General features: G+C 46.3%; 1 protein-coding gene across 4 annotated transcripts in view; it reads left to right on the forward strand.

Annotated features, from left to right (window-relative positions):
- Nucleotides 1-211: 211 nt before the first annotated feature.
- KIF5A (kinesin family member 5A) overlaps nt 212-26,912 on the forward strand; it is an 88,156-nt gene continuing 61,455 nt past the window's right edge. The window contains exon 1 of one of the 4 annotated variants that reach the window (XM_060252298.1): nt 212-650. In XM_060252298.1, coding sequence (XP_060108281.1) covers nt 522-650 — 129 coding nt within the window. In that variant the 5' untranslated portion in view covers nt 212-521. The remainder of the gene's footprint in view (nt 651-26,912) is intronic. The other 3 variants (XM_060252295.1, XM_060252297.1, XM_060252296.1) reach the window with 3 other exon arrangements.

The raw sequence follows: 26,912 nt of genomic DNA on the forward strand, positions 1-26,912 counted from the left end.
ATCTTCCAAAGTAGCCATTATTTCCAGTGGAACTGATATCTATGGTCTGGAGACAACTCCAGGTGATCTCCTGGCCCCACCTGGAGGTTGGCAACCCTCCTGCAAAACCCTTGTGAGGCATGCCGGTTTGCCACCTAACAATTGGTGTCCACCTTAAGGGCTGGGAGGCCGTTCCACCTTAAAAGCCGGAGCACTGAGCTCTGCCCATCCCTCTACTGGATGCTGATGCTGTGGCTGCCTGCAGCAGGCGAGAGGGATACAGGCACTGCAAGCAGCATCCCAAGGTAGCCCAGGCGCGGAGGGACCCACCAGCCCAGCTGAGAGAGCCCACCTGCTCTGCCGCTGCGGGGTGACAATCTAGGACAGGGTTCCTCCCCCCGCCGCCACTTCTTTTTGCCAGCTGCTCAGTGCCCGCTTGCCCTCTGTTCTTGCCTGCCTTTGGGAACTGCACCTCCTCTCCACTGCTGCTTCTTCCCCACAAAAGCCGCCCGCCGGGAGAGAAGCACACCGCCCCAGCCAGCATGACCACCGAGGCCAACGAATGCAGCATCAAGGTGCTCTGCAGGTTCCGGCCTTTGAATCAGTCGGAGATCATACGGGGAGATAAATTCATCCCGGTTTTCCAAGGGGACGACACCGTCGTCATTGGGGTAAGCTGAGGCGCGGGGGGGGGGGGGGGGAGGGGAGGGAGGTCTCAAAGGCAGAGGGGTGGGGGTTGCTGCCTGGTACCCATTTTCCTGGGGAAAATGGGTACCACCACCTTCTGTCTTCTGCTGAGCCAGGCCTGTGCTGTGAGGCCAGCTGCCATGGGGAGAGCTGGCGGTTTTCTCTGGCATCAACAGCCGGCATGTTTTAGTGGCTACCTCTCTCCTGTTGTTTCCTAGCCCTGGAACTGAAAACTCTGAGCATCTTTGTGGGGGGAGGGATGACCTGTGTAAATCAGAGACTTTCCATCTTCCCCTAGGAAAGTGGGTGGAGGCAGAAGGTATTCTTTCATTGGCTTGACTGCTTCTCCATCCTAAGCTCTGCAGACCTGAAGTCACTGGGTGTGGCTACCTTCCCTGTTGGTTTGGGCTACTGGGGTGAGGGGAAGAATCGCTCAACGTGATGTGAGATGAAAAACAACCCCGTCTCTCCATTCCTAACTATGTTGTGATTTGTCCTTTTACTTTCTCCTTCCAAATCTGAATCCTCTATGTGATTTGATGCTCTTGGGTTACCCCTTGAGGGGGTGAAAGTTGAAAAACCGGAATATCAAAGTTGATTTTCTCCCTCCACCCCTTGTGAAACCCCGCCACAGGCTAGCACCACAAGGGCACAGTATTCAGTGTTCGGCAGCATCCGTGCATGGTCCAGTTTTGAAAAGATGCAGGTGTCTTGCTAAGGAGGCTGGCGAGTTGTTTACTTACAGCCGGCACCGCCCTGTTTGTCCCCATGGCCGTTGTGTTTTGCCACTTAGTGAAAAATCTGGGCTTTTGACCTTCCAGACGTTTGTGACTTTCAGTTGCCAGAACACACACACTGTGGGGCTTCTTCTTCTCCCAGGGGTGTGCTGAGAGGGGTGGTAAAGCTGCCAGAGCTAACTGGCTGGTATCGGCACCCTTGAGCGATGCTTGTATCTTTCTCTCTTGATGTACCAGAGAAACTATTGATGCATTAGTGCCTTGGGATAACCAGAGAGCCGCATGGCATTAGATGGGTGCCCAGAAGAACTGTTGAGCGCCCACATGGGAGGGTGCATGGGAGATGGTCATCCTGCTCCACTGACCTCTTTTATGCCGTTATGAGCTGCTGATTGGACCCTGCTTAAGAGGAAGGAGGAGCTGCTCAAGGTGACCCAGCCGCTTAATGGCATATACAGTGATTAGAACTCAGGTCATCTCCCCTCCTATTCTGCTGCATATCTTTGGGTGGTTTTTGCATGGCATATACAGCGATTAGAACTCAGGCCATCTCCCCGCCTATTCTGCTGCATATCTTTGGGTGGTTTTTGCATGCCTCGGGATCCGTCTGCTGCAGAGAAAGTTATTCATTTGTGTGCTAATGGGGCCTGACGCCTCTCCCGCTGCACCGGCAAATGGAGCCCTACAACATCAAATTTATTTTCCACTTGGGGACTAAGTGAGAAGAAAAGGGGCTGACAGATGGGGTTTGGGGAAGCCTCTGGATCTCGCACAGCAGTGCCGCAAAGTCGTTCCTGGAGGTGGCCTGAACAGAGGTTTTCTGTCAAGTTCCCTTATTATCAGGCCTCGGATTCAGTGGGAGCTCACAGGAGCGCAGCTCCTGAATCTTTCTGAGAGTTCCACTTCCGTGTCCATTGAATAGTAGGTGCAGCTGCATAACGATCCCTGGATGAGCTCCACTACCTATTTTTCTACAAAATGACCCCTGCTTATTATGCCACAACAGGCCTGTGCTTGAGCCCTTCCCGATGAATGTGGTTGGTTTTCTGTTGCCCTCCAATTCCTGAAGCATTTAAACCTGATTCAGCCAGGTTGTGTTTTCTTTTAAGGCTGCCATCTCCAGCCCAACGTCAGACGCTTACAGATCTGTGCATGATTAAAAACTAACTGATGCAAATAAGCTTCGGCTTAAAAAAAAATACATTTCCTGCTGGGGGAGGAGGCAGCAGCCCTGTTCTCATTTGTTTTGGAATGAAACACCAGGAAGAGCTGAAAATCTGCCACAGAGGTGAGGAAGCTGGATGCAGCCTTTGCCTTGCCTGCCTGGGCTCAGCTGCTTTGTCATCCCTCTAGAGCAGAGATGGGCAACCACTCCCCTCCATTGTCCTCGGCTCTCGGCTGCTGGACCATGCTTTCTGTGCCTTCGAGTGGATCCATGCTTTCTGTGCCTTCGGAAGCAGCAGCCATGGCTTCTGGCTTGCGGGGCTACTTTCCAGCTGTGCAGTGGTAGCAGGCGTGTGGAACCCTTGGATATTATGCAAAGCGTTGGTTAGGTGGAACGGAGCCCCTCCCAAGCTTCCAGCCCATCTGCTTTTTAAAAACACTTTTTTTACTGCATCGTTTTTACCAATGCATTTTCTTTACTGCACCATTCCCCGCCCCCCATCTGGCTCCTAAGAACGCGCACAGGAAGCTGCCTGGTACTGAATCAGAGCGTTGGTCTCTCCAGGTCAGTGTTGTCAGAGGTTTTTTAGACAGGGGTCATTTTGTAGAAAAATAGGTGGTGGAGCTCATTAGCATAACTCATTAGCACATGCCATCCCCCCATCAGCCAAAAGCAACCAAATGAAAGAAAGGAGAGCCCTGGACGAGCAAGGCCTGTTTGGGCTGGCTAGAGATCCAGCCAGCCCAAGCAGGCCTTGCTCACCTGGGGCTCTCCTTGGCCGCACTCCCCCCCCCAGTCAAAAGGCCAGCAGGTCACCCACCACCTCAAATCACATAAGAAGTGGAGAAAGGGTGGCGCGGGCTTCTCCAGGGGTTAATGAGGGCTGCTGGGGGTGTGGCAAAGCCCCTGGTGGCTGCCTGGCTGCCTGCCCGCTCTCCTAATCCAGGGATTTCTATACAGCTGCACCTACTATTCAATGGACAAGGTAGGTGGGGAGGAGGAGGGGGAACCGTCAGAAAGGTTCAGAAGCTGTGCTCCTGCGAGCACCTGCTGAATCCGAGGCCTGCCTTTTGGGTCTCAGACTGAGGACTTTCACATCACAGACTAATAATAATTATGTGCCATCCAGTTGCAACTGACGTCTCAAGATCTCATGCAGTCCTTGAGGCAAGTGAAGAAGCCAGCTGCACTGGCTACCCCTTGAGTACCAGATCCAGTTCAAGGTGTTAGTTCTCACCTTTAAGATCCTATACGGCCAGAGGCCTGCATATCTTCAGGACCGCCTCTTCCCATATAAACCCCTCCTTCTTGTGGTCCCTGGTCCTAAGGATGCCCGGCTGGCTTCAACAAGGGCTAGGGCCTTCTCAGTCTGGGCCCCTACCTGGTAGAACGACCTCCCACTGGAGATCTGGGCCCTTCAAGACTTATCAAAGTTTCACAGGGCCTGTAAAACAGAGCTCTTCCTCCAGGCTTTCAACTGATCCAACGGGTGTTCTCTTGTTACCAGCTGCCTCCCCCCAAATTTTTACTATTACTGTGATCACACTTATGTTGCCAGACACTGGCCTATACATTGTTGTGTAGATATGCCTTCTTGCACCTGTTGGTTGATATGTTGCACTGCCCTCAGATTTTTATGCTGCATGCTTTTATGATGTTTTATATTTTAATTTGTAAAGTATGTTACAGTTTTGTTGTAAGCTGCCCTGAGCCCGCTTGCAGGAAAAGATAAGATATAAATCTAAAAATTAAATTAAATTAAAAATAAAGGTGGTTTGCCATTGTTGGCCTCTGCGTAGGGCTGCCAGCCTCCAGGTGGTAGCTGGAGATCTCCTGCTTTTACAACTCATACTCCCTCTAAGCTGTGGAGTCTTGTAAGCAAAAATTCTACTTTATGAACTACTGGCATTAAAGTTGTGAGCTACTGCATCAATTAGTTTGCTCTGGGGCCATCCTTCCTGAACTAAGGCAAAAATGTGTGAGCTGGAGGCTAAGAAACTGAGCTAGTTCACACTAATTCAGTTTAGAGAGAACACTGAAACTGATCTCCAGGTGGCAGAGATCTATTCACCTGGGGAAAATTGGTGGCTTTTACAGTCTGTCCCCCTCCCAAACCCCACCCTCCTCAGGTTCCACCCTAGATCTCCAGGTATTTCCCAAACTGGAGCTGGCAACTGTCCTGCATCGTAACCCTGGACTTTTGGGTGACCTCATCCGAATACTAACCAGGGCCAACCCTTCTTAGCTTCCAAGCTCTGATGAGATTAGGTTTATCCAAGCTATCACTTACTACCTGGTCCTTTCAAATTGGAGATCTTGGGGATTGAACGTGGGACCTTCCTCAGGAAAAGCAATGTTCTACTGCTACAGCCCCTCTACCCTCAAAAAGCCTCCAAGCTCTTTTCCTGGCTACCTAATCTAAGAACATAAGAGAAGCCATGTTGGATCAGGCCAATGACCCATCCAGTCCAACACTCTGTGTCACACAGTGGCCTATATGTGTGTGTGTACATACATATATATATACACACACACATATACATACACACATACACACACACACACACACACACACATATATATATACTGTGGCTAATAGCCACTGATGGACCTCTGCTCCATATTTTTATCCAATCCCATCTTAAAGCTGACTATGCTTGTAGCCGCCGCCACCTCCTGTGGCAGTGAATTCCACATGTTAACCACCCTTTGGGTGAAGAAGTACCTCCTTTTATCCATTCTAACCTGACTGCTCAGCAATTTCATTAAGTGCTCAGGAGTTCTTGTATTGTGAGAAAGGGAGAAAAGTACTTCTTTCTCTACTTTCTCCATCCCATGCATAATCTTGTAAACCTCTACCATGTCACCCCGCAGTCGACGTTTCTCCAAGCTAAAGAGCCCCAAGCGTTTTAACCTTTCTGCATAGGGAAAGTGTTCCAAACCTTTAATCATTCTAGCTGCCCTTTTCTGCCCTTTTTCCAATGTTATAATATCCTTTTTGAGGTGCAGTGACCAGAATTGCACACAGTATTCCAAATGAGACCACACCATCGATTTATACAGGGGCATTATGATACTGGCTGATTTGTTTTCAATTCCCTTCTTAATAATTCCCAGCATGGCGTTGGCCTTTTTTATTGCAATCGCACACTGTCTTGACATTTTCGGTGAGTTATCTACCATATGAACATATGAAGCTGCCTTATACTGAATCGGACCCTTGGTCCATCAAAGTCAGTATTGTCTACTCAGACTGGCAGCGGCTCTCCAGGGTCTCAAGCTGAGGTTTTTCACATCTATTTGCCTGGACCCTTTTTTAGTGGAGATGCCGGTGATTGAACCTGGGACCTTCTGCTTACCAAGCAGATGCTCTACCACTGAGCCACCGTCCCTCCTACCATGCCCCCAAGATCTCTCTCTTGGTCAGTCTCTGCCAGTTCACAACCCATCAACTTGTATCAACCCATCAACTAGCTGGGATTCTTGCCCCCAATGAGCATTACTTTGCACTTGGCCACATTGAACCTCATCTGCCACGTTGATGCCCACTCACCCAGCCTCAACAGATCCCTTTGGAGTGCCTCGCAATCCTCTCTGGTTCTCTCCACCCTGAACAATTTAGTGTCATCCGCAAACTTGGCCACTTCACTGCTCACTCCCAACTCTAAATCATTTATGAACAAGTTAAAGAGCATGGGACCCAGTACTGAGCCCTGCGGCACCCCACTGCTTACCGTCCTCCACTGCGAAGACTGCCCATTTATACTCACTCTCTGCTTCCTATTAATTAGCCAGTTTTTGATCCACAAGAGGACCTGTCCTTTTACTCCATGACTCTTGAGCTTACTAAGGAGCCTTTGATGAGGAACTTTATCAAAAGCTTTCTGGAAGTCAAGGTAAACAACATCTATTGGGTCCCCTTTGTCCACATGTTTGTTCACCCCCTCAAAGGTTAGTGAGGCAAGATCTTCCCTTACAGAACCCATGCTGAGTATACCTCAATAACTTGTGTTCATCAATGTGCCTACTCATTCTGTCCTTGATAATGATTTCTACCAACTTTCCCAGTATTGAAGTCAGACTGACTGGCCTGTAATTTCCCTGATCTCTGGAATCCTTTTTAAAGATGGGGATGACATTTGCTACCTTCCAGTCCTCAGGAACGGAGGCAGATTTCAATGAAAGATTACATATTTTTGTCAGGAGATTCACAAGTTCGACTTTGAGTTCTTTCAGAACTCTTGGATGTATGCCATCTGGACCTGGTGACTTATTAGTTTTTAATTCATCAATCAGTTGTAGGACCTCCTCTCTTGTCACCTCAATTTGACTCAGGTCTTTCAACACCCCTTCCAAAATTAGTGGTTCTGGAGTGGGCAAACACTTCTCATCTTCCACAGTGAAGACTGAGGCAAAAAATGCATTCAGGTTCTCAGCCATTTCCCTATTCTCCTTCAGTAATCTTTTTACCCTTTGGTCACCTAAGGGTCCCACTGCCTCCCTGGCTGGTTTCCTGCTTCTAATATATTTGAAGAAATTTTTATTGTTGGTCTTTATGTTTTTTGCAATATGCTCCTCATAGTCCCTTTTTGCCTGCCTGATCACAGTCTTGCATTTGATTTGCCACAGCCTGTGTTCCCTTTTATTAATCTCACTTGGACCTTCTTACCTTTTACAGCTTCCATTACTTTGTTTGTTAACCATGCTTCATTTCAGGAGGGGGAAACTGATCAACATAATGTCTCCCTGTGAAGATACTTGCACAGTACCTTTACTTTTAAAGGATTAGGCTGTAGTATCTACACCATGCCTGTCTGATACTGTCCCAAATAGCTGAAAGAGAGAGTGGGCTTGCTGTTACCTTAGGAAGAGAGTTCTGTTTTCAGAAGGCACTAAGCAAAGTCCCAAGTAAATAATAATGAATTCAGTGGACTTAGAAGGGTATAACTCTGTTTAGGACAGTGCTGTAGCTCACCCATATAGAATTCAGTACAATGGCAGCTTTGGCTAGAGTTTTTTCAGATTAAAATAGTAGAATCACTGTTGTATAAATGTTAGACAGGCATCGGAAGTGCCAAATGAGCCCTATCATGAGTGTCACCGGGGTTAGTCTGCGTTCCTCATAATACCTGACAGCAGGGCTTTTTATGAGCAGGAACACACTGGGACATGGTTCTGGCTGGCTTGGTGTCAGGGGGTGTGGCCTAATATACAAATGAGCTCCTGCTGGGCTTTTTCTTTTAAAAATTCCTTGCACAAAACAATTGTGATGGCATGGGGTGTGGCCTAATATGCAAATGAGTTCTGCTGGGCTTTAAAAAAAAAGAGAGGCCTGCCTGGCACTGATAGAATGCTTTCCGTATTCAAAGTGCATTTGAGCTGTTCTCACATGTCAAACAGCGCTGTGAGGTAGACCAGTGTTGTGACTGCCATACTGCAGGGGGAGGTGCTGAGGATGAGAAAAGTCTTCCAGTAAGCCAGTGGCTGAGATGAAATTCGAGCTTGCAAGTTTGCAAGAGATTACAGCTCATTCTATTAGCCTCAATTTCATTTTAGCTCTTCATTTTTATTTTTGCCAGTATCATGCGGTTGTTAAGGTTTTATATGTTGCATTTGGGAATGTTGGGGGGAAAGTAGAATATATAGATATTTTAGGGGGAAGCAAAGTACCGAGACGACAGGAGAAGTCCCATTTTTTCCCAAGTCTTGCTGTTTACCCTCCTCCCCTTTCCTGAAGCAGTTGGTAGATGGGGGGAGATTAGGGTTGCCATGTATGTGTTAGAAAATACCTGGAGACTTTGGGGGTGGATCCAGGAGAGGTTGGGAGGAGGAGTCTCAGCATGGTACAAGCATGATACAATGCCATAGAGTCCACCCTTCAAAGCAGCCATTTTCTCCAGGGGATCTGGAAGATCAACTGTAAAAGCAGGAGATCTGCATACTGCACCTGGAGGCTGGCAACCCTAGGTGAGATTTAATCCTGATTCATACCAAACAGGAAAGAGGGATGAGCAACTGGACCCCAGAAGAAACAGAACAAGTCATGCAATAGCTAGACACCTCTCCCACTGTCTCAGTGCTGTTAAAAGGAAAGGTTATGTTATTTGCGTTGCAATCTGGCAAGCATACCTACCATCATTTGCAATTTTCTGGCTGTTCATTTTGTTTATTGATTTTTGTGGCCTCATGGCCATGGTAGATTGATTGATTCATTTATTCATTCATTCATTCCCTTTATACCCTGCTTTTTCTCCACAATGGGAACCCAAAGCCATTTATATTGTTTCCTCACAACAGCCCTCTGTGGTAGGCTAGGCTGAGACTAGCCTAAGGTTAGCCAGAAAGCTTCTGTGGCAGTGTGGGGGATTTGAACCTGGGTCTCTGAGATCCTAGTCCAATGCTGTAACTGTGGGCTCAAAGGTGGCCTACAGGAATAAAACAAAGCCATGCGAAAATTGTTCCATGAATGAAACGTTATAATTGGAAATCAAGGGAAGTAACCACAGACAGAGTAATGGTGCCGTCCTCGTTCAAATCGCACCCTTTTGAGACACACTGACTTCAGTGGATTTAGGAATAACTCTTCATAGGATGGCACTATAAAGCAACCGAATAATTTCCAGGCTGCCAGCCCCGAGGTGGGGAGGGACTGTACCTTAGTGACAGAGTATTGGCTTTGCATGCAGAAGGTCTCTGGCATCTCTAGTTAAAAGGACCTGGCAGTAGGTGATATGAAAGACATCAGCCTGACTACTGCCAGTCTGAGTAGATGATATTGACCTTGGGAATTGGTCTCCATAGGGTATAATGGAGTGCCGATCAGATATTTTCCCCTCCCCCATGCTTTCCGATAACCCGAGCTGTGTTTTTCTATTTACATTCCTAACAACTCTGTGATAGCTCAGAACTTCAGTAAGGGCCAGCCCAGAATTCAACTTCTCTCCATTAAAAAATACTTGAAAGGGAACCACTAGATTACAGTCATCTCCTGTCTCCTGTCCCACAGTATGCTGTGGGTTGTAGCTTAATAACGGAACAGAATTTTTTGCCAATGGGGGAAAAAAAAGACCACTGGCTGCTGATTTGTTTCCACACTGAATCTGAAGTGCTGGTTCATACCTTTAAAACCTTTAAAAGGAAAGGACTGCTTATTCCAATACAATCCTTCCCAACAGTCAAGATGGGATTCTCAGGCCTGCTTTGTGCCCTTAGGTTGCCAGCCTCCCTGTGGTGGCAGGAGATCTCCTGGGATTACAGTTGATCTCCAGGCAGCAGAGATCAGATCATGTGGAGAAAATGGCTGCTTCAAGTGAACTCTATGGTATTATACTAGGGGTCCTCCCCCCGCTTCAAGGTCATAAAAAAGCTGGGGGAGGGAAATGTCTACTGGGCACTCCATTATTCCCTATGGAGACTGATTCCCATAGGGTATAATGGATAATTGATCCGTTGATATCTGGGGCTCCGGGGGAGGGGGCCTGGCTGTTTTTTTAGGTAGAAGCACTAAATTTTCAGCATATTATCCAGTGCCTCTCCTCAAAACACCCCCCCCCCCAAGTTTCAAAAATATTGGACCAGGCCAAGTTCTTTGAGCCCCAAAGGAAGGTGCCCCTATCCTTCATTATTTCCAGTGGAGGGAAGGCATGTAAAAGGTGTGCGGTCCCTTGAAATGTGATGGCCAGAACTCCCTTTGGAGTTCAATTAGGCTTGTCACATCGTTGCTCCTGACTCCACCCCCAAAGTCCCCAATATTCTACCCAATTGAAGTCCCTCCCCTCTCTAAACTCCACCCTGCACAGGCTTCACCCCCAAAATCTCCAAATATTTCCTAATCTGGAGCTGCCAACCCTAGAGCTCTGCCATCCTCTTCAATCTATGGCTGTAAGGTGGGTGGCAACCAGAGACAGGGCCTTTTCAGTCATGGCACCCTGTTTGAGGAATAGCCTAGCCCCAGAAAGTTCACTTGGCTCCTATATTATTATTCTTTTCATGTCAGCAGAAAACAATTTTAGTGGCCTGGCCTCTGTCTGATTCTTTCCATGACCCCATCTCCTCAATTATATTGGAGCTTTTACAGTTTGCTTTAAACCAACCTACTTTTTTATTCATAGGTAGTGGACTGGTATTATTTTAAAAATCATTTATAATTTATAAAATTATATTATGTTATATAATATATATTTTATAATATATTTATATAATAATAATTTATAATTTTATAGTTCGGGGGATTATTTTATGATGCATTTTCTTTGTTTACTGCTATAATTTTATATACCTTTTATTATTTCAGGTTGGTTTTCTGCCGCTTTACTACTTTTATGGGGTTTTTAATGAATGTTATTATTGATGTTTAAATTTTTTTAAAATGTTGCAAGCCACCTCACGCTCCCCCCCCCCCCCCCCGAAGAGGCAGCTAAGAATAAACCAACTACTGAATCAAATATATAAATGTAGAATGACTATTTTGAAGCCAGCTTTTTTGCATTTGAAATTAACCTTGCAAATAGTGCTGGGAAGTTTCTCTGCCAGAGACCCTCAAAAGTACAGTTGCCAATTACAGACTGGGAAATACTTGGAGATTTTTGGGGTAGAGAGCCTGAGGAGGCTGGAGTTTGGAGAGGGGAGGGACTTCAATGGGATCAAATGCCATAGACCACCTTCCAAAGCAGCCATTTTCTCCAGGTGAACTGATCTGTCACCTGGAGATCAGTTGTAATCCCGGGAGATCTCCGGCTACCACTTGGAGTTTGGCAATCCTACCTCAAAATCCACTGCTTGTCAGAGCAGAAAGCAGGAACTCATTTGCAAACTAGGTCACACCCCCTGATAGCACCATTTTTTCACACAGGGCTTTTTTGGTAGAAAAAGCCCAGCAGGAACTCATTTGCCTATTAAGCCATGCCCCGACATCAAACCAGACAGAACTGCATTCCTGCTTGAGAGAGAGAGAGAGAGCCCTGTACAGCAGTAAACAGCAGAGTTTGTATAAAATTTCTTTTATATGCTCCCTGCAGTTATTATAAAAAAACCATCTGTAATACTCTGGATCAATTGTAATTTCCAGATTGCCTCCAAGAGCAGCCCCCTGTAAAGCACATTACAGTAGTCCAAGCAAGAGGGTATTAGAACCTACAGTTCAGAGGCCAGGTCCTCTTATTTCAGAAAGAAATGTCATTGGCAAATTAAGCTACGCTGATAAGATGTTCTCTTGGACAGCACTTCAGTATGAGCATCCAGGAAGAGGCTTGGATTTAAAGCACTCTCAGACTTCCATTGGGATTCTGGAGGGGTCAACCCCTTCAAAGATAAGCATTTCCTCCATTTTACCAGACCTATAATAACTACTTGCTATGAGTGAGTCCATCATATCTTGATAGAGTATAAATGTGATTGAGGGAGAATAGTCCATTACTGTCTCCTGGTATTGATTCAGAGATGATACTGCCTCACTGGGATCAGATGTAAAGGAGAAATGAAGCCACACTGAGATGGCAACTCACTCCTTAAGTCCAGCAGTTTCATATAGATCAGGAGTGTCAAACTCATTTGTTATGAGGGACGGATTTGACACAAATGGGACTTTGTGGGGCCAGACCATGCATGTCATAAAATGTTATGCCAGGTAGTGGGGATATAAACTTTATAAAGGATACAGATAAACACAATTAAAGATTTTATTTTTAACTTAAAATACAAATATGCTTAAAAACTCTTGTGATGTTTTGTTTAAAATGGAAAGGTGGGGAAATAGTGGGATTTGGCAATGAAATTTTTAAAATAAAACATGAAGAAAAAGCACAAGGATCACAGCAGAAACTAAAAATGGTCTGAGCCTGGGAAAACATGAAATGGTTGGGCATTGCATGCTTCTCCTTTTGGGTCTACTCAGATTGACAATAGCTTTCCAGTGTAATATGGCTGTGGGTTTCCAGGTTCACACTAGACACTAGTATGGGTTCTCACTAGACATCAGTTCTTAGGTCCATTCAGTATAGGCAAGCTTGCTCAAAACATCAACCCTTTATTTGCAAACAGCTTCAACTGGCCATAAATGCTGCAAAAAGTGAAACTGCCTTACCTCCACTCAGTTGAAATACATTGCAGCACAAAGTTGCAAGGGAAACATAGAATGGGTTTTCCATTGAGGTCTCTGGGTGCAGGGACTTTAATGGAAATTCCGTTCCACGTTTTCCTTGCAGCTTTGCAAGCCCAGAAGCCAGCAAAGACAAAGCAGAAGGAACTAGGAACGTCCTCAGCAGCCAAAATTGCTGTGGGCCTGATTGAAGCCCTAGGTGGACTTGATGTGGCCCGAGGGCTGGGAGTTTGATGGCCCTGATATAGATGTTAAAGCATGGGGGAATATGGATATTGTAGAAAAGAAAAAAACAAGAGGGTGGACATGATAGAAGTTTATAAATGAAGCATGGGATGGAGAGAGTTGACAAAGAGGAAATTTTTTCCTTGTCCCAAAATACTAGAACTCGAGGGTATCCAATGAAGTTGATGGACAGTAGGTTCAGGACAGACAAAAGGAAATATTTCTTTATCCAGACAGTGATTAAAATGTGGAATTCACTGCCAGATGATGTAGTGAGAACCACAGGAATAAATCGCTTTAAAGGGGGATTAGATGGAGGGTAGATCTATCAGTGGCTACTAGCTTAGTGACTGAAGTGGGAAGGAACCTCCATGTTCAGAGACAGAAAACTTTAAATCCCAGTGTCAGGAGGCAACATCAGGGGAAGGCCTTGGCCTCCATGCCCTGTGTTGTTGACCCTTTGGCTGCTTTGTGAGAGAAGATGCAGACCTAGATTGGCCATTGGGCTGATTCAGCAGGGCTCTTTTTATGGACCCCCTGAGGACTTTGTACATGACAGCAAGGAGTGCCCCACTTCCATAATCTGGATCTTCCCTGTGAGATAGGAAGAGAGGAGCAGAACCACTGCAATGCAGTTCTCCCGTCTTCCAGCCCTTTGGTGCTAAAGAATGCCCACGAGCAATAATACCAAAACCCTTTGAGAGATCCAGGAGAATCAACAAGATCCCACTCCACTCTCCTGGGGAAGGTCATCAACCAGGGTAACCGAAGCTGTGCCAAGTACCAAATCCAGGCCAGAAGCCAGATTGAAAAGGATCCAGGTACTCCATTTAGTCTGGAAGCATCAGGAGGTTTTTTTGCCACTTAACTACTTAAGGATGGAAGATTTGTCCCTGATTTGTAATTGCAAGAATTTTGAGGGTCACAATAAATTTTTTTTTCCCCTTCCAAAGCCTGCTTCAAATGAGACAGCATATATTCTTCACTTTTAGTGAGGTATAGTTTTTTTAAAATTAAAAGATACATTTTTATCAACAGTTGCCATCAGAAAGGAAGAAGCTGTCCAATCTTCCAGCTGTTAACAATAAGCGCTCATTCTGGTATCTTCAGAGTTAGGGCAGCCAATCTCCAGGTGGTGGCTGGAGATCTCCTGGGATTACAACTGATCTCTAGGTGACCGAGATCAGTTCCCCTGGAGACAATGGCAACTTTGGAAGGTGGACTCTATGGCATTATACCCCACTGAAGTCTCTCCACAAACCTTAACCTCCTCCACTCCCTAAATCTCCAGGTATTTTCCAACCCGGAGCTGGCAGCCCTATCAGGTTTGTTTAATATTCTCAATATTCTATTTTGCTTAATATTCTTAGTCTCTAGATGGTGACCTGAGGGCAACAAATGGGGCTTTGTCCTGCAAAATCGTGACTAAGGCCCTAGGGCTGAGAATAATGCTCTGTGTCCACTGGCTTTGAGGAGACACATCTAACATCCACTAAAATTGATTTTGGCCTAATTCTTATTGTGGTGGCTGACCTGTGTCTGAACCATACCACTCCAGGCAGCTGGTGTTCCAGAGTTCTGTCATACTGAAAAAACAAACAAAACAAAACTACATCACATACATAGCATATCAGGCAGAAGGAGTCCAGCATTACCTTTTCCCTGACACATTATTTCTCTAAGTCCAGGCAATTTGGTTGTACAGAGGAACATCTTATCATGGGATCCCCACCTGCAGTCTGAGGTATTACTCCCCAGGCACAATCTTGCCTCCTCAGTGAAAGCTAGGTCATGCTTTTTAAAATCATAATAATCTCAGTTCTGCTGCCGTTATTACTGCAAAGGGGATGTTATCTCTAATGGCACGTGGCTGGGATGGATGACTATTCTTGGCTGCTGGGGAAAATGACCCAAGTAGATCATGTCAGACAGGACCATTTTGGTGAGCTCCAACTGTTTTCTTTGCTCGGATGGTTTTATTTCAAGGAAGGCTGCAAAATGGCCGCATTCAATTCAGGGCCATACTTCTTCTGCCTCTGTTGAGTTTGACTGTTTGACAGCTCTCCTTATTGTTTTTATTATTTAAAAATTTGAAGGTTGCTCCTTCTTAACAGCAAAACCAGCAGTTGTGAGAGCAAAACCGCAGTTGTGAGAGAAGCAGCTTCTTCAAACATTCTCTCTGACAGGATGTAGTTAGAGGCATGAGAGTGCTGTCCCTTAGAGGCATGAGAGTGCTGTCCCTTAGCAACCCTAAAAATAGGATTCCTGAGGTCATCACCAGAGCGAGGTGGAGGGATATGTCACAAGCCATAGATTCCTTGCTTTGCCATGGAAGCTTGCTAGGTGACCTTGGATAAGTCACATGCTCTTTGCCAAACCTTACAGGTCTGTTGTTATGAGAATAACATGGAGGAGGGGAGAAATATGTTGTAAGCATCTTTGAGTCCCCATTGTGGAGAAAAGTAGGGCATAAATATTTAAATAAATAGAACTATCTTCCTACTATTTCAGTCTCAACCAGCTACCTATATGCTATTGTAATGAGACTGTGGAAAGAGTAAGTGTCTCTTTTACTAAAAGACTATCGGGGTGTCAAACTCATTTGTTATAAGGGCCGGATCTGATATAAATCTTGTTGGGCTGGGCCATGTGTGCCATGAAATGCAATGTCAGATAATGGACACGGCCAACACAATTAAATTTTTTTTAAAAAAAACTTAAAACATTAGCACTCTTGCAATATTTTATTTAACAGTCTTTGAAAACTGACACCTGTTGTTCTGAATTATTGCATCAAAAACTGGAGACAATGTCTGTGCTGTAGCAATCTTGAGCATGCTGTTCAGGTGTTGTTCAGGTGTGTATCTGTAAGTTGCTAACCTGTTTTTAATTTGCTCATGGGGCTGATAGGACCCCAATGGGGCCTGATCTGGCCCCTGGGCCACATGTTTGACACCCCTGATCTAGCTGACAATCCTTGCAGTAAATAGTTCTTCATTTATCAAGGACCTGGAGGCTTTGGGGTAGAGTTGCCAATCCTCAGGTGGTAGCTGGAATGCTCCTGGGATTATGACTGATCTCCAGGTGACAGAGATCAGTTCACCTGGAGAAAGTGGGCGCTTTAGATGGTGGACTCTAGGGCATTATACCCCACTGAAGCCTTTTCCCTTCCCAAATCCTGTCCTCCTTAGGTTCCACCTCCAAAATCTCCAGGTATTTCCCAAACCAGAGCTGGCAACCCTACTTTGGGAAACTGGTTGCAGGCAGCACTCACTTGCTGCATGATTTATAATCTATTTCCAACTTAATCCCATCTAGTCCAAGACCAAATATTACTTCTTTAATTCGCAAGATCTTCAGGTCTAAGTGGCCATGGCCTAATCCACACAACTGTTTATCCACCATTTAGGGTTGCCACCTTCCAGATGGGACCTGGCGACCTCTCAAAATTTTCAACTGATCTCCAAACTACAGAGATCAGTGTCTCTGTAGAGAATGGCTAATTTGGGGGTGGGGTGGGTGGACTGCAACTGAGGTCCTTCCCTTTTCCAAACCCTCACACTCTTTAGGCTCCACCCTCAAATTTCCAGGAATTTCCCAACCCAGAATTGTCAACCCTAGACTTTGACATACCAGTGAACCAAAAGTTTCTGAATGGATTTGCCATGAAGTTGCTTGCTTTGCCAAATACACATCCAACAGCTGTATTATTGAGCTGTGCTGGTTGAAGACGTAGGGTTGCCAACTCCAGATGGAAAATTCCTGGCATTGGGGAAGTTTGGGGGGGAGGACCTCAGTGGAGTATATAATGCCAAAGAGTCCACTCTCCAAAGTGGGCATTTTCTGCATGGGAACTGATCTCTGAAATCTGGAGATCAGTTCTAATTCTCTGACCACTGGAGCACTAATGGGAAAAAAATTCTACCTGCTAAAATTCTGCTGTGTAAAAATATGGACTGCTTTCCCACAATTCAGTGCATGAGCTGACAACCCCAAATTAAAAATCTACGGATGACTATAGAAGCACTTAAACTAATCATGAAACTGTCATGGAGGCCTAATCATATTCATAGTAGAAGCCTCCAGCTAGCAGCAAAACAGTCTCTTCCAATCTTGTTCCCCAAACATCTGATCAGGAAGCTGTCTAATCATGATAATTCCAGATGCGTAGCTGTATTAGTCTGTAGCTGCAGTATGAATCAGAAATCCAGTAGCAACTTAAAAGACAACAGCACCTTAAAGCTTGTGCTGAATAAATTTTGGTGATCTTCAAGGTGCTACTAGACTCTGCTTTGTTCTGCAAACAGCCAACCCATCCATCAGGCAGCCCTAGGTGGCTGTCTAGGGCACAGCCCTGGGAGGCAACAATTTAGGCCCCCTGCCCACCCTTGCTTCCCCAGTAAGGGAAATAGCTCCTGCACCTCAGAGCATGTGCGCTGTCTGGCCATCATCACTCAGCCTGGCCGCTGTCACTTCTGGGAACAACGGCAGCCAGGTGGTGCATGCACTCTGAGGCTCAGGAGCCGTGCCATGCCATCACCATGGTGCTTGCCCTTGCCAGGGGCAAAGGTGGTGGGGAGGAAGGCTGCAGGCAGCAGGGCAGGGTCTTGCCTCAGGTACCAGATGCCCTGAAGCCAGCCCTGTCTACAAGCAGAGTAGTCCTTCAGTGTTAGATTCACTGGTAGGGTATAGTCTGGAATCTGTATTAGGTAGCAGGGTGCATTAGGCTTCCACACAGCAACAACTTTTTGGTACTATGAGTGCTAGCAAGGGTACAAAGTTACACAGAGTCTTTTTTCTGTTTCAAACGAATAAGAGTCCTTTATTTAGGGCACTCTAGATAGTATAGCAAGAGATAAAGGTTCTAATCTAGCTAGCTGGAATGGATGCAGATAAATGGATGCAAATCCAGCATCCACGGCGCCAACGATGGACAGTATGCTCCGTGTGTGTGTGTGTGTGTGTGTGAGAAAGAGAGAGAGAGAATGAGAGTGTGTGTGTGTTAAGCTGGAAGGAAGTTTTATCCCTAAGAATAGCATTCTATTTCAAAGTGATAGTATCAGATGGCAAGAAGGAAAGGATGTTCTATGTGTCCTGAACACTCTCTCACTAAGGCTATGATGCCATCCAATTTAGATTTATTCACCAGGGTTTACCACTAGGAAATCTTGTTAGGATTGCATTGAAAATTATGTTCCTGGCATGCTTCTCTGACTCTGAATTCCCTGATTTAGGTGCTATCACAGAATCAGCCATGTTCTGGATAGGGCCAAATTTGACCTGGGAAAGGCATGTGTTTATACATGTTCACATGTAAAATAGAAGGGGCAAGTTTGTTTTTATTTTATTCATATGTAAGGAGAGGTAGTGTGGGCACTATCCAGGTAGTGTAACCTGAATAGTGTGGGCAAGCCCAGTCTCCTCAGAACCAAGGTTGTGATGTGGAGGCAGGCAATGGCAAACCAGTTCTAAAGTCTCTTGTCTTGAAAAAACCTACAGGGTCTCCATAGATCAGTTTTTACTTGAGCGCAAGTTACATCCCTTCTCTAAGCTTGTTTCTGTATCGACTGAGAGAAAAGTCTGCTGGGGAAGATGGGGGGAAGGGTTTAGCTCTCCTCATTCAGAAACGGTGTTGTGTGTGCGTGTTTTTTTAAAAAAGATGCTCTCCCAAATACACACTCTACTTTATATATGGATATCTCTATGCCTAGTTTACCCCTGAGCCTGCTAATGCTGAAGAATAAGGCCTTTAGAGAAGTCTATAACAAATCATAGACCTATATGAAGCTTTTAAAGGCCTTAATTGAATATAGCTAGCTTAGCAGGGGACGATGAAGAAAGCTGACAGGAAAAAAACTGATTTATTGGAAGTGTGGTGTTGGAGGAGTTTTAACAATATTGTGGGCTGCCAAAAAGCCAGGTAAGTGGGTTCTAGATCAAATCAAGCCCGAACTCTCCCTAGAAGCGAAAATGACTAAACTGATGCTATTGTACTTTGGTCGAATTATGAGAAAACAAGAGCCACTGGAAAAGACCGTATGGCTAGGAAAAGCTGAAGGCAACAGGAAAAGAGAAAGGCACAACATGAGATGGATTGATTCAATAAGCAAAGCCATGGTCTTCAGTTTGCAAGACCTGAGCAAAGCTGTTAATGATAGGACATTTTTAATAGCGCTCCCATTCCCCCAATAGGGACTGGGGTTCCCCTTCTTTTGGGACCTCCAATCCACCACCATGGAGCTGGCCAGTGGGTGGAGCCTGCCCCCTAAGAGCTCCGGAGCACCTGATGTGCCCAGCATAGTGACATCACCTGGAGATGATATCATTGTGCCAGGCACATCATGTAGGGGATGCTCTATCATTTGGGGAAAAACTTTATGGTCATGATAGAGTTTTCCGCCAAATGATAGAGCATTTCCCACATGACATGGCTGGCAAGATGATGTCACTTCAGACTTGGGATGGTAGCTCTATGCAGTGGTCTCTGACTGTGTGAGCATCCATGACTTTCTGTTGTATGCTTGCCATCACCTGGGGGTTAAAGGTCATCAGTCAGGACAGGTTGACAGGGTTGCCAGCTCCAGGTTGGGAAATTCCTGGAGATTTGGGAGCAGAACTTGGGGAAGGAGCTCAGTTGGGACATGATGCCACAGAGCTTGCCCTTTCTTACAGGGGAATTGATCAGTCGTAATTCCAGGGGAACTCCAGGCCCTGCCTTGGGGTTGGCAACCCTCGAACTTGAAGACTACTGACCTTTTGAGACAGATAGGGCAGAGTGTAATTAGGTTGTTCTATGCAGTAGTTTCTAGCCAAATCAATTGTGCTGCTGAATCCTCTTCAGGTAATGCCTCCTTGTTGCTGCGGTTAATTCCTGCAGTGTGTGAAAAAAAAGGATGCTCTGGGTTTCTTTTCCTTGTGAACAGACTGCAGAGACTGCTGTAAGGCAGAAGAGCAAAGGCCGCATGTCACCTCAAAGAAGACCTTAAAATATTTGTCGCCTGGCAACCAGGAGGAGGAGAATTCTCTGTGCAGCAGAAATGCTGAGGGACAGGAAGACAGGGAGAAAGCAAGGTGGCTGTGCAGTCTGCCCATAGAAAGGGAGGATGGCTTTTGGCCCTTTGTGGCTCAATATAGCCTCCTCCCCTTCCTTTTGTCAGTTCAAGATGAGAACACCAGCTGAACCCTGTGTCTTAGGGTGCAGCTGTGCTTGAGATCAATGGATGTGCCAGTAAGCCCTTATTAATGATCAGTAAGGGTAATAAGAACCTGTTACACCTTCAACAGTGTGGAGATAAGCTTACACCTCCTGGAATTCGGAATCCAGTGTTAAGTAGTTATTTGTGTGTGTGTGAAGTGCTGAAGTCGCTTTTGATTTATGGTGACCTTATGAATTAACATCCTCCAAAATGCCCTAGTTGTAATGCCCTTGCTTAGTTCTTGTAAACTGAAGGTCATGACCTTCTTGGCTAAGTCAAACCATCTCATGCTGGGTCTACCTCTTTTCCTGCTGCCTTCAATTTTCCCTAGCATGATGGTAGGTGCTTGACGCCCACTTTGGTCTTTTCCTACGGTCTTCTTATACTAGGTATGCCAGCCTCCAGGTGGGACCTGGGGATCCCCTGGAATGACAGATCACTTCCAGACTACAGAGATGATCGGTTCCCCTGGAGAAAATGGATGTTTTGGAAGGTGGACTAACTGAGGTCCCAGTCCTCCCCAGGCTCCATCCCCAAATCTTGCAAGAGTTTTCCAAACTGGATCTGGCAGCTCTATCCCCCCTTCCCCTGCCAGCTGCCGGGTGGGAGAACCTGGCAACCCTAAATGTAACCAAAGTACAATAGCCTCAGTTTAGATCCAGGTGGGCAGCCGTGTTGGTCTGAAGCAATAGATCAAAGTGAGAGTCGGTCTTAAATGTGCCAGTGGACTCTCACTTTGTTCTATAGCCTCAGTTTAGTTATTTTAGCTTCTAGGTAGAGTTTAGGTATGATATTATCTAGGACAGATAGCAGAGATATAAATTTTATAAAGGACACAGACGAACACAAAGATTTTTTTTTTAAAAAAAATTAAAACATGCTTAAACTTTAAATGCAACTTTAACTTTAAATGCATTCTCCCAGCTATTCTCTGGCTTGGCTTCAAGAAGTGATTTAAAGAGAAATGCCTTATCCAAGCTGGATGACAGGGTGGTGGGGGCTTTGAGAGCCACACAATATGTATGAAACAGCCACATGTGGCTCCCGAGCCACAGTTTGGCCACCCCTGTAATAGACACAGAACATTATCATTTTTGTGAAGAAAACACAACTGAGAATTGGGACCTGAGGCACAAACCCCGAACCAGCTTTCAGTTTCAGATTTACTGGCGAGATTATTTCCCCAACCCTACTCCATAATTGCTGGCTGCCTGACAAGGATAATGCACCTAAGCATGCGCAAAGTACCTTTCCCTCACTAGTAAGTAACAGCAGTTCCAACATACCTAGGATTAGGGTAGATTTGAGCATTTTACAAATCAGTGTTGGAGCTGAGCACATAATGGATCATCGCTGCTTGTCTCTGGGCTATCAAATTCCACCTGTATGCATTTTATCACCCGTATACATTTTATCCCTCGTAGTTTTCCCTCCAGCTTCTAGCTGCTTCAAACAGAACCATTTCCCACCATATGGGTCCATTCCAGACCCCACGTTGCCCCCAAAGCTACTTTTCGGCATCCAGCATCCTGACAAGGCTGAGCTGCGATTAGGCTACTCGGCATCAGGTGCCGGGGCACTGGCTAAGCAGATTAGAGGATTTCTGCTGCTTCTTCCATCCCTGGGGAGGAGCAGGCATGCAGGAAATTGATTCTGAGCTCAGCAGATCCAGCTTTGGATGCTGCAGAGAGCGCTGTGGTGGGTCGATGTAAATGGAGAAGGAGTCCGGAAGGGAGTTCATCCACTGAGGGTTAAGGAGGAGACAAGCCAGAGACTCAACAGTCTTGTGTTTGTGTCTAGAAGGACTCAGCTTTCCTTTTCTATACCTCTGGCCTTGAATTCCTTCCCAGAATTTCCGTTTTGAGCTCCCTCCCCCCTTCTTCTCATTCCACATCAAAATAAACCACCTTTTCTGTAAAACTTTGCGCTTAGTCTTTGACAGGAACAAAACTTAACTACAGAGGGTAGCCATGCTGGCCTTTAGTAGAAGAGCTAGATTCTAGTCCAGTTGCACCTTAGCAGGGCTTTTTTCATAGCAGAAACTCCTCTGCCTATTAGGCCATGCTCCCTGATGTAGCCAATCCTCCTGGAGCTTACAGTAAGAAGAACCCTGTAAGCTCTTGGAGGATTGGCTACATCAGAGGTGTGTGGCCTAATATGCAAATGAATTCCTGCTACAAAAAAGCCCTGCACCTTAGAGGTCAAGAAGATTGTTGGGGTGTTAGCTTTTGAGAGTTAAAGCTCTCTTCATTAGCTCCCTGCATATCTGATGAGGGGATCTGTGACTCTTGAAAGCTCATATTTAATCATGTGCATATATTGCTACTCCATGCTCCTGTTAGCCTTCTGCTCCCTTGGTCTCTTTCTTCTCTCTTTTAAATTAGATTGTGAGTTCCTCAAGATGGGATCCCATTTTTCCTCTTTTATTACCCTGTAGAAAGGCTGTGCACATACCGTTATTTAAATGAGAGCCAGTGTGGTGTAGTGGTTAAGAATGGTGGACACTAATCCTCAGAACCAGGCTTGATGCCCCACTCCACCTCCACTGCTGGGTGACCTTGGGCCAGCCACAGTTCTCTCAGCCCCATCTGCCTTACAAGATACCCGTTGCTGAGATAGGCTTCCCAACCCTCCCGCCCTGGCGGGGGACCCCAGGATTTCCAACCTCTTCCCCCGCTCCCCCAAAAAATGGAAGCGGGGGGAGAGGGGGGAAACGGCGCCGGGGAGCATGGCGAGTCGCCTGGAGGCCGCTGCGCCGCACCACTGCCGCCCCCTCCCCGCCCACCGCAGTTGCTCCTCCGAGATGGGCCCAGGCTGAGCCCATCTCGGAGGAGCAGCCAAGAGACGGCAGCAGCACAGGGGAGGGTGAGGCAGGCCAGGAGCATGGCGAGCGGCGAATCCGGGCCCTTCTAGGACCCGGACTTGCGGCTCGCCATGCCCCCAGCCCGCCTCCACCCCCCCTCCGCTTCCACCCCAGAGGCAGAGTGGGCTGCCGCGCCACTGCCGCCTCTTCTCTGCTCGCCGTGGCTGCTCCTCTGAGATGGGCTCAGGCTGAACCCATCTCGGAGGAGCAGCACGGCGAGCGGAGAAGAGGCGGCAGCTGCGGGGCGGCTCGCCACACTCCCCGGCGCCGTTTCCCCCCCTCCCCCTAGCTCCACCCCCAAAGTCTCCTGGCTCCACCCCCAAAGTCCCCAGATATTTTTGGGGTTCCACTTGGCAACCCTATGCTGAGAGGGAAAAGGAATGTGATTGTCAACTGCATTGAGACTCCTTATGGTACAGAAAAGTGGGGTATAAATACCTTCTTTTTTTCCTTTTGTCCTCTTCTTCCTCCGAGTTCTAATTCAGCAGGTTTTACTTGGCATCTACCTGCCACAGAGTCAGGGGCACATGTGTGTCTTTGTGTGATTATTTCCTAGAAACCATCACCAGGGTTTAATCAATAAATGCCTCTTCTGATTATCAGGTTCATATAATACTTGTAGTGGCCCCAGTGAAGGAGCAAGTATGGAAATCCATGTTATAGGGATGGGCCCCTCGCTGTTAAGAAAGCAGTCTTTTGTCCACATTTGGAATGCTGCAGCTACCTTTTCTTTTTCCACTTCTTCTTCATCGTCATCATCATATGATGATGATGGGGGCTCATAAAATGATGATGGTGGTGATGATGATGATGTGTTAAGTTGCAACCAATTCATGGTGATCCCTCATGGGGTAAAGGCTAGAGAGCAGCAGAGGTAGTTTGTCATTGCATTCCTTTACATTTTCCTTGGCAGTTTCCCATCCAGGTACAAAGCTTTGAAACTCTTATATGCTTGGGCTAGTCTGGGCTATTCAGGTTGCTACCTTTTCCTACACCCATTCTTGCCTCCTCTTCCCTGGAATCTCTCTCTGTTTGAGCCTCTGCTTATCCTGTTGCTGTGGCAGAGACAATAGGTTGTTTTGATAGGGCCCTGTTATGATCTGAAGCCTAGTGCGGCCTAGAGGGCAGAGAGAAGCCTGCCTAGGAATCAATACAGGGGCCTATATCTCCTGGGATCCCTTCTGTCCCTCTGATTGGGTGAAGAGGTTTTGAAGAAAACTAGCCCAAGAGGGGTGAGACCTGGGAGGAAAGCATAAATAGGCCTGGCTGGGAAGGAGGTTTGTTCTCTCTGGAAAAGGCTGTAGGAGAGAAGATAGCAGGAGAGATCCCTTACCCCACAAGGGGTGAGTTTTGGCAATAGAGGCAGGGAATGTCTAGTCAGATGCATCAGGGTTTTTATTAATTTTCACCAGCCTTTACTGTATATATATTTCACTGTTGCAGTAAAAAAAAATTATTACTCACTTGTTGTTTGAGCACTGTAAATAAATTGTTGTTAACTGTCTAGGTCTGTGCATCTCCTTGGTTAAAAGGTTTTACTAAAAGGAAGATGGGGGGGGGGGTGTTGTTGTGTACTCTGGGCCCTCCCATCCAGACCCTTACTGGAGCAGTGGCAGCTAGTAGCAGGCCTTCCTGGTCCTCTGCTGTGTGACAGGCCCATATATTAACCATCTATTTTTGTGGATGGCCACTGTGAGCCCCAGTTGTGTGTATTGGGAGTCTGCCAGCTGCACATGTGAGAACCATGCAATACCCACAAGTCCTCTGGGTACTCACAGCTGCCATGTCATCTGAAAAGGGCAATGTGCAGATTTTGCGGGAGTATTTAGTCTCTGTATACAACATATGAGCCCCTGATTCTTCTGGCTTGCATGTAGCAAAGCTGAAAATCTGTGTATTTCCACCCTTTTGGGAAACTTGGGGAGCGCATGTATCAAGAAGGTTTACACACACTTGGCTTCCTGGTATGGATGAACATCATAAGTAAAAGAGAAGGGAAAAACTACTTCAACCAGAAATTTACTGAGAATGCCTCAAAGGTCGAGCTACAACAAATAAATGTATCAAACAGAAAATATTAATTATGTAGAGAACACTCAATAATGTAATTAAAAATATAGAGCCTGACTATCAGGCTGCATTAAAAGTAACTTTTTTGAGCAGGAATGCAGTTTCGACTGGCTTGGCATCGGGGTGTGGCCTGATATGCAAATGAGTTCCTGCTAGGCTTTTTCTACAAAACCCCCTGTGTGAAACAATGGTGACATCAGGGGGCATGGTCTAATAGTCTAATGAGTTCCTGCTGGCCTGCTCATATATCATGTGGTTTGATATTAGCTTATTAAGCAAACCATGGGACCTGTCACATGGTAACTATGTTCACACATAAATCATCTATTGATACCATACTCTGGTACAGAATTTCAAGTATTTCGGGATCTGTGTGTGATCAGCCAGCAATGAAATACAGCAGCAGGGCATGGATGGACATAATGTCAGAAAAGAGATACATGGACTTTCACAGTCGCAGGGTCAAAGCCAGAGCAAATTCTGCTCATTCTTCTTTCCTGCTGGCCTGGATGGTTGGACCCAGATGCTGCCAGATCTACAACATCTGGAGAAGGCTGAACAAAAGCCAGCTGGCTCCTTGCTGTCCACCCACCCCGCCCTGTTTTGTCTGGGGCTGTGACGCAGGCTTCATGTCAACAAGAGAGCTGGGCATAGCTGCGGCTTTGATTACAGTGGCTTCTGTCTCATTAAAGCTGCCAGCCCTCCCATCCAGCAATGCTGGTTCAGCTGCTGAGAAGCCGATGAGCCATCTGATAGATTCTGGGCCCTTCCTGCAAGGAAGCCAGGATTTGTCAAATGCTGAATTATCTCATTGCCTTTCAAGCATCCTCAGGGGAACTGGGCTGCTGTTGATGACATGCATAATTATTCGCATTTTAGTGATCGGTAACTGGATTATTTTAATTTTCCTGGAACGGTGAGTGGCTGGCAGGATCCCGGAGGAACGGGAAAGATAGTTCTCCCAGCTGCTACCCAATCTGATTATCCCCATTGCTACCATCTTGTGAAACCCTTAGATATTTTAAATAGCTAGCTTTGTGTTAAGCATTTGTGTGTCTCAATGTGGCTTTCCCATACATGGCAGCAAAGAAGCTATTGGAAACTCCAGGGCTTGTATTGGGAGATTCATGGTTTGAGGCTGGGCCTCTATGCGCTCCTCTCCAATGAAGCCCTCTTTAAGTGCTGAGGGGAACAGGAATGTGTAACATCAGACCTACAATTGGCAGGTAGTATAAGACATGTGGATTGGCCAAGCCTGATATAAATGCCAGAAGCTAGACCTGCTGCTTTCACCTAAGCAAGAGATCAGGGTTGGCCGCACTTCAGGCTCTTGATCTATGGTCTCTATCTCTCTGTCTCCCTTGAGCTTTGATGAATTTCCCTGGCCTAGTTTTGGGCATGGCATCTTGTATTAACATTGCAGCCTTCATGTAGTGCCTGGAGACATCCCACTTTTATAACTGATCTCCCCTGGAGAAAATGGCTGCTTTGGAGGGTGGACTCTATGCCATTGTACCCTGCTGAGGTCTCTCCCCTCCCCAAACCACACTCTTCCCAGGCTCCACCCTCAAAATCTTCAGGTTATTTCCCACCCCACTCTTGCACCCTTGGCCCTCTCTTGAGTGATTTATTACAAGCTTAGTAATTGCTGAGAGAACTTTCAGTTGTTTCGTTTCACCACACATATGAAGAGAATATGTTATGTGCTATCTTCCCAACAAGCATGATCACTTTTGGTCTGGGTGATGCATGTATTTTCAGCCAAGGTACACACATAAGAACATAAGAGAAGCCATGTTGGAGGCCAATGGCCCATCCAGTCCAACACTCTGTGTCACACAGTGGTCAAAAAAACCCCAGGTGCCATCAGGAGGTCCATCAGTGGGGCCAGGAC

This window comes from Heteronotia binoei, chromosome 13, assembly GCF_032191835.1.
Source record: "Heteronotia binoei isolate CCM8104 ecotype False Entrance Well chromosome 13, APGP_CSIRO_Hbin_v1, whole genome shotgun sequence".
Classification (NCBI taxonomy): Eukaryota; Metazoa; Chordata; class Lepidosauria; order Squamata; family Gekkonidae; genus Heteronotia; species Heteronotia binoei.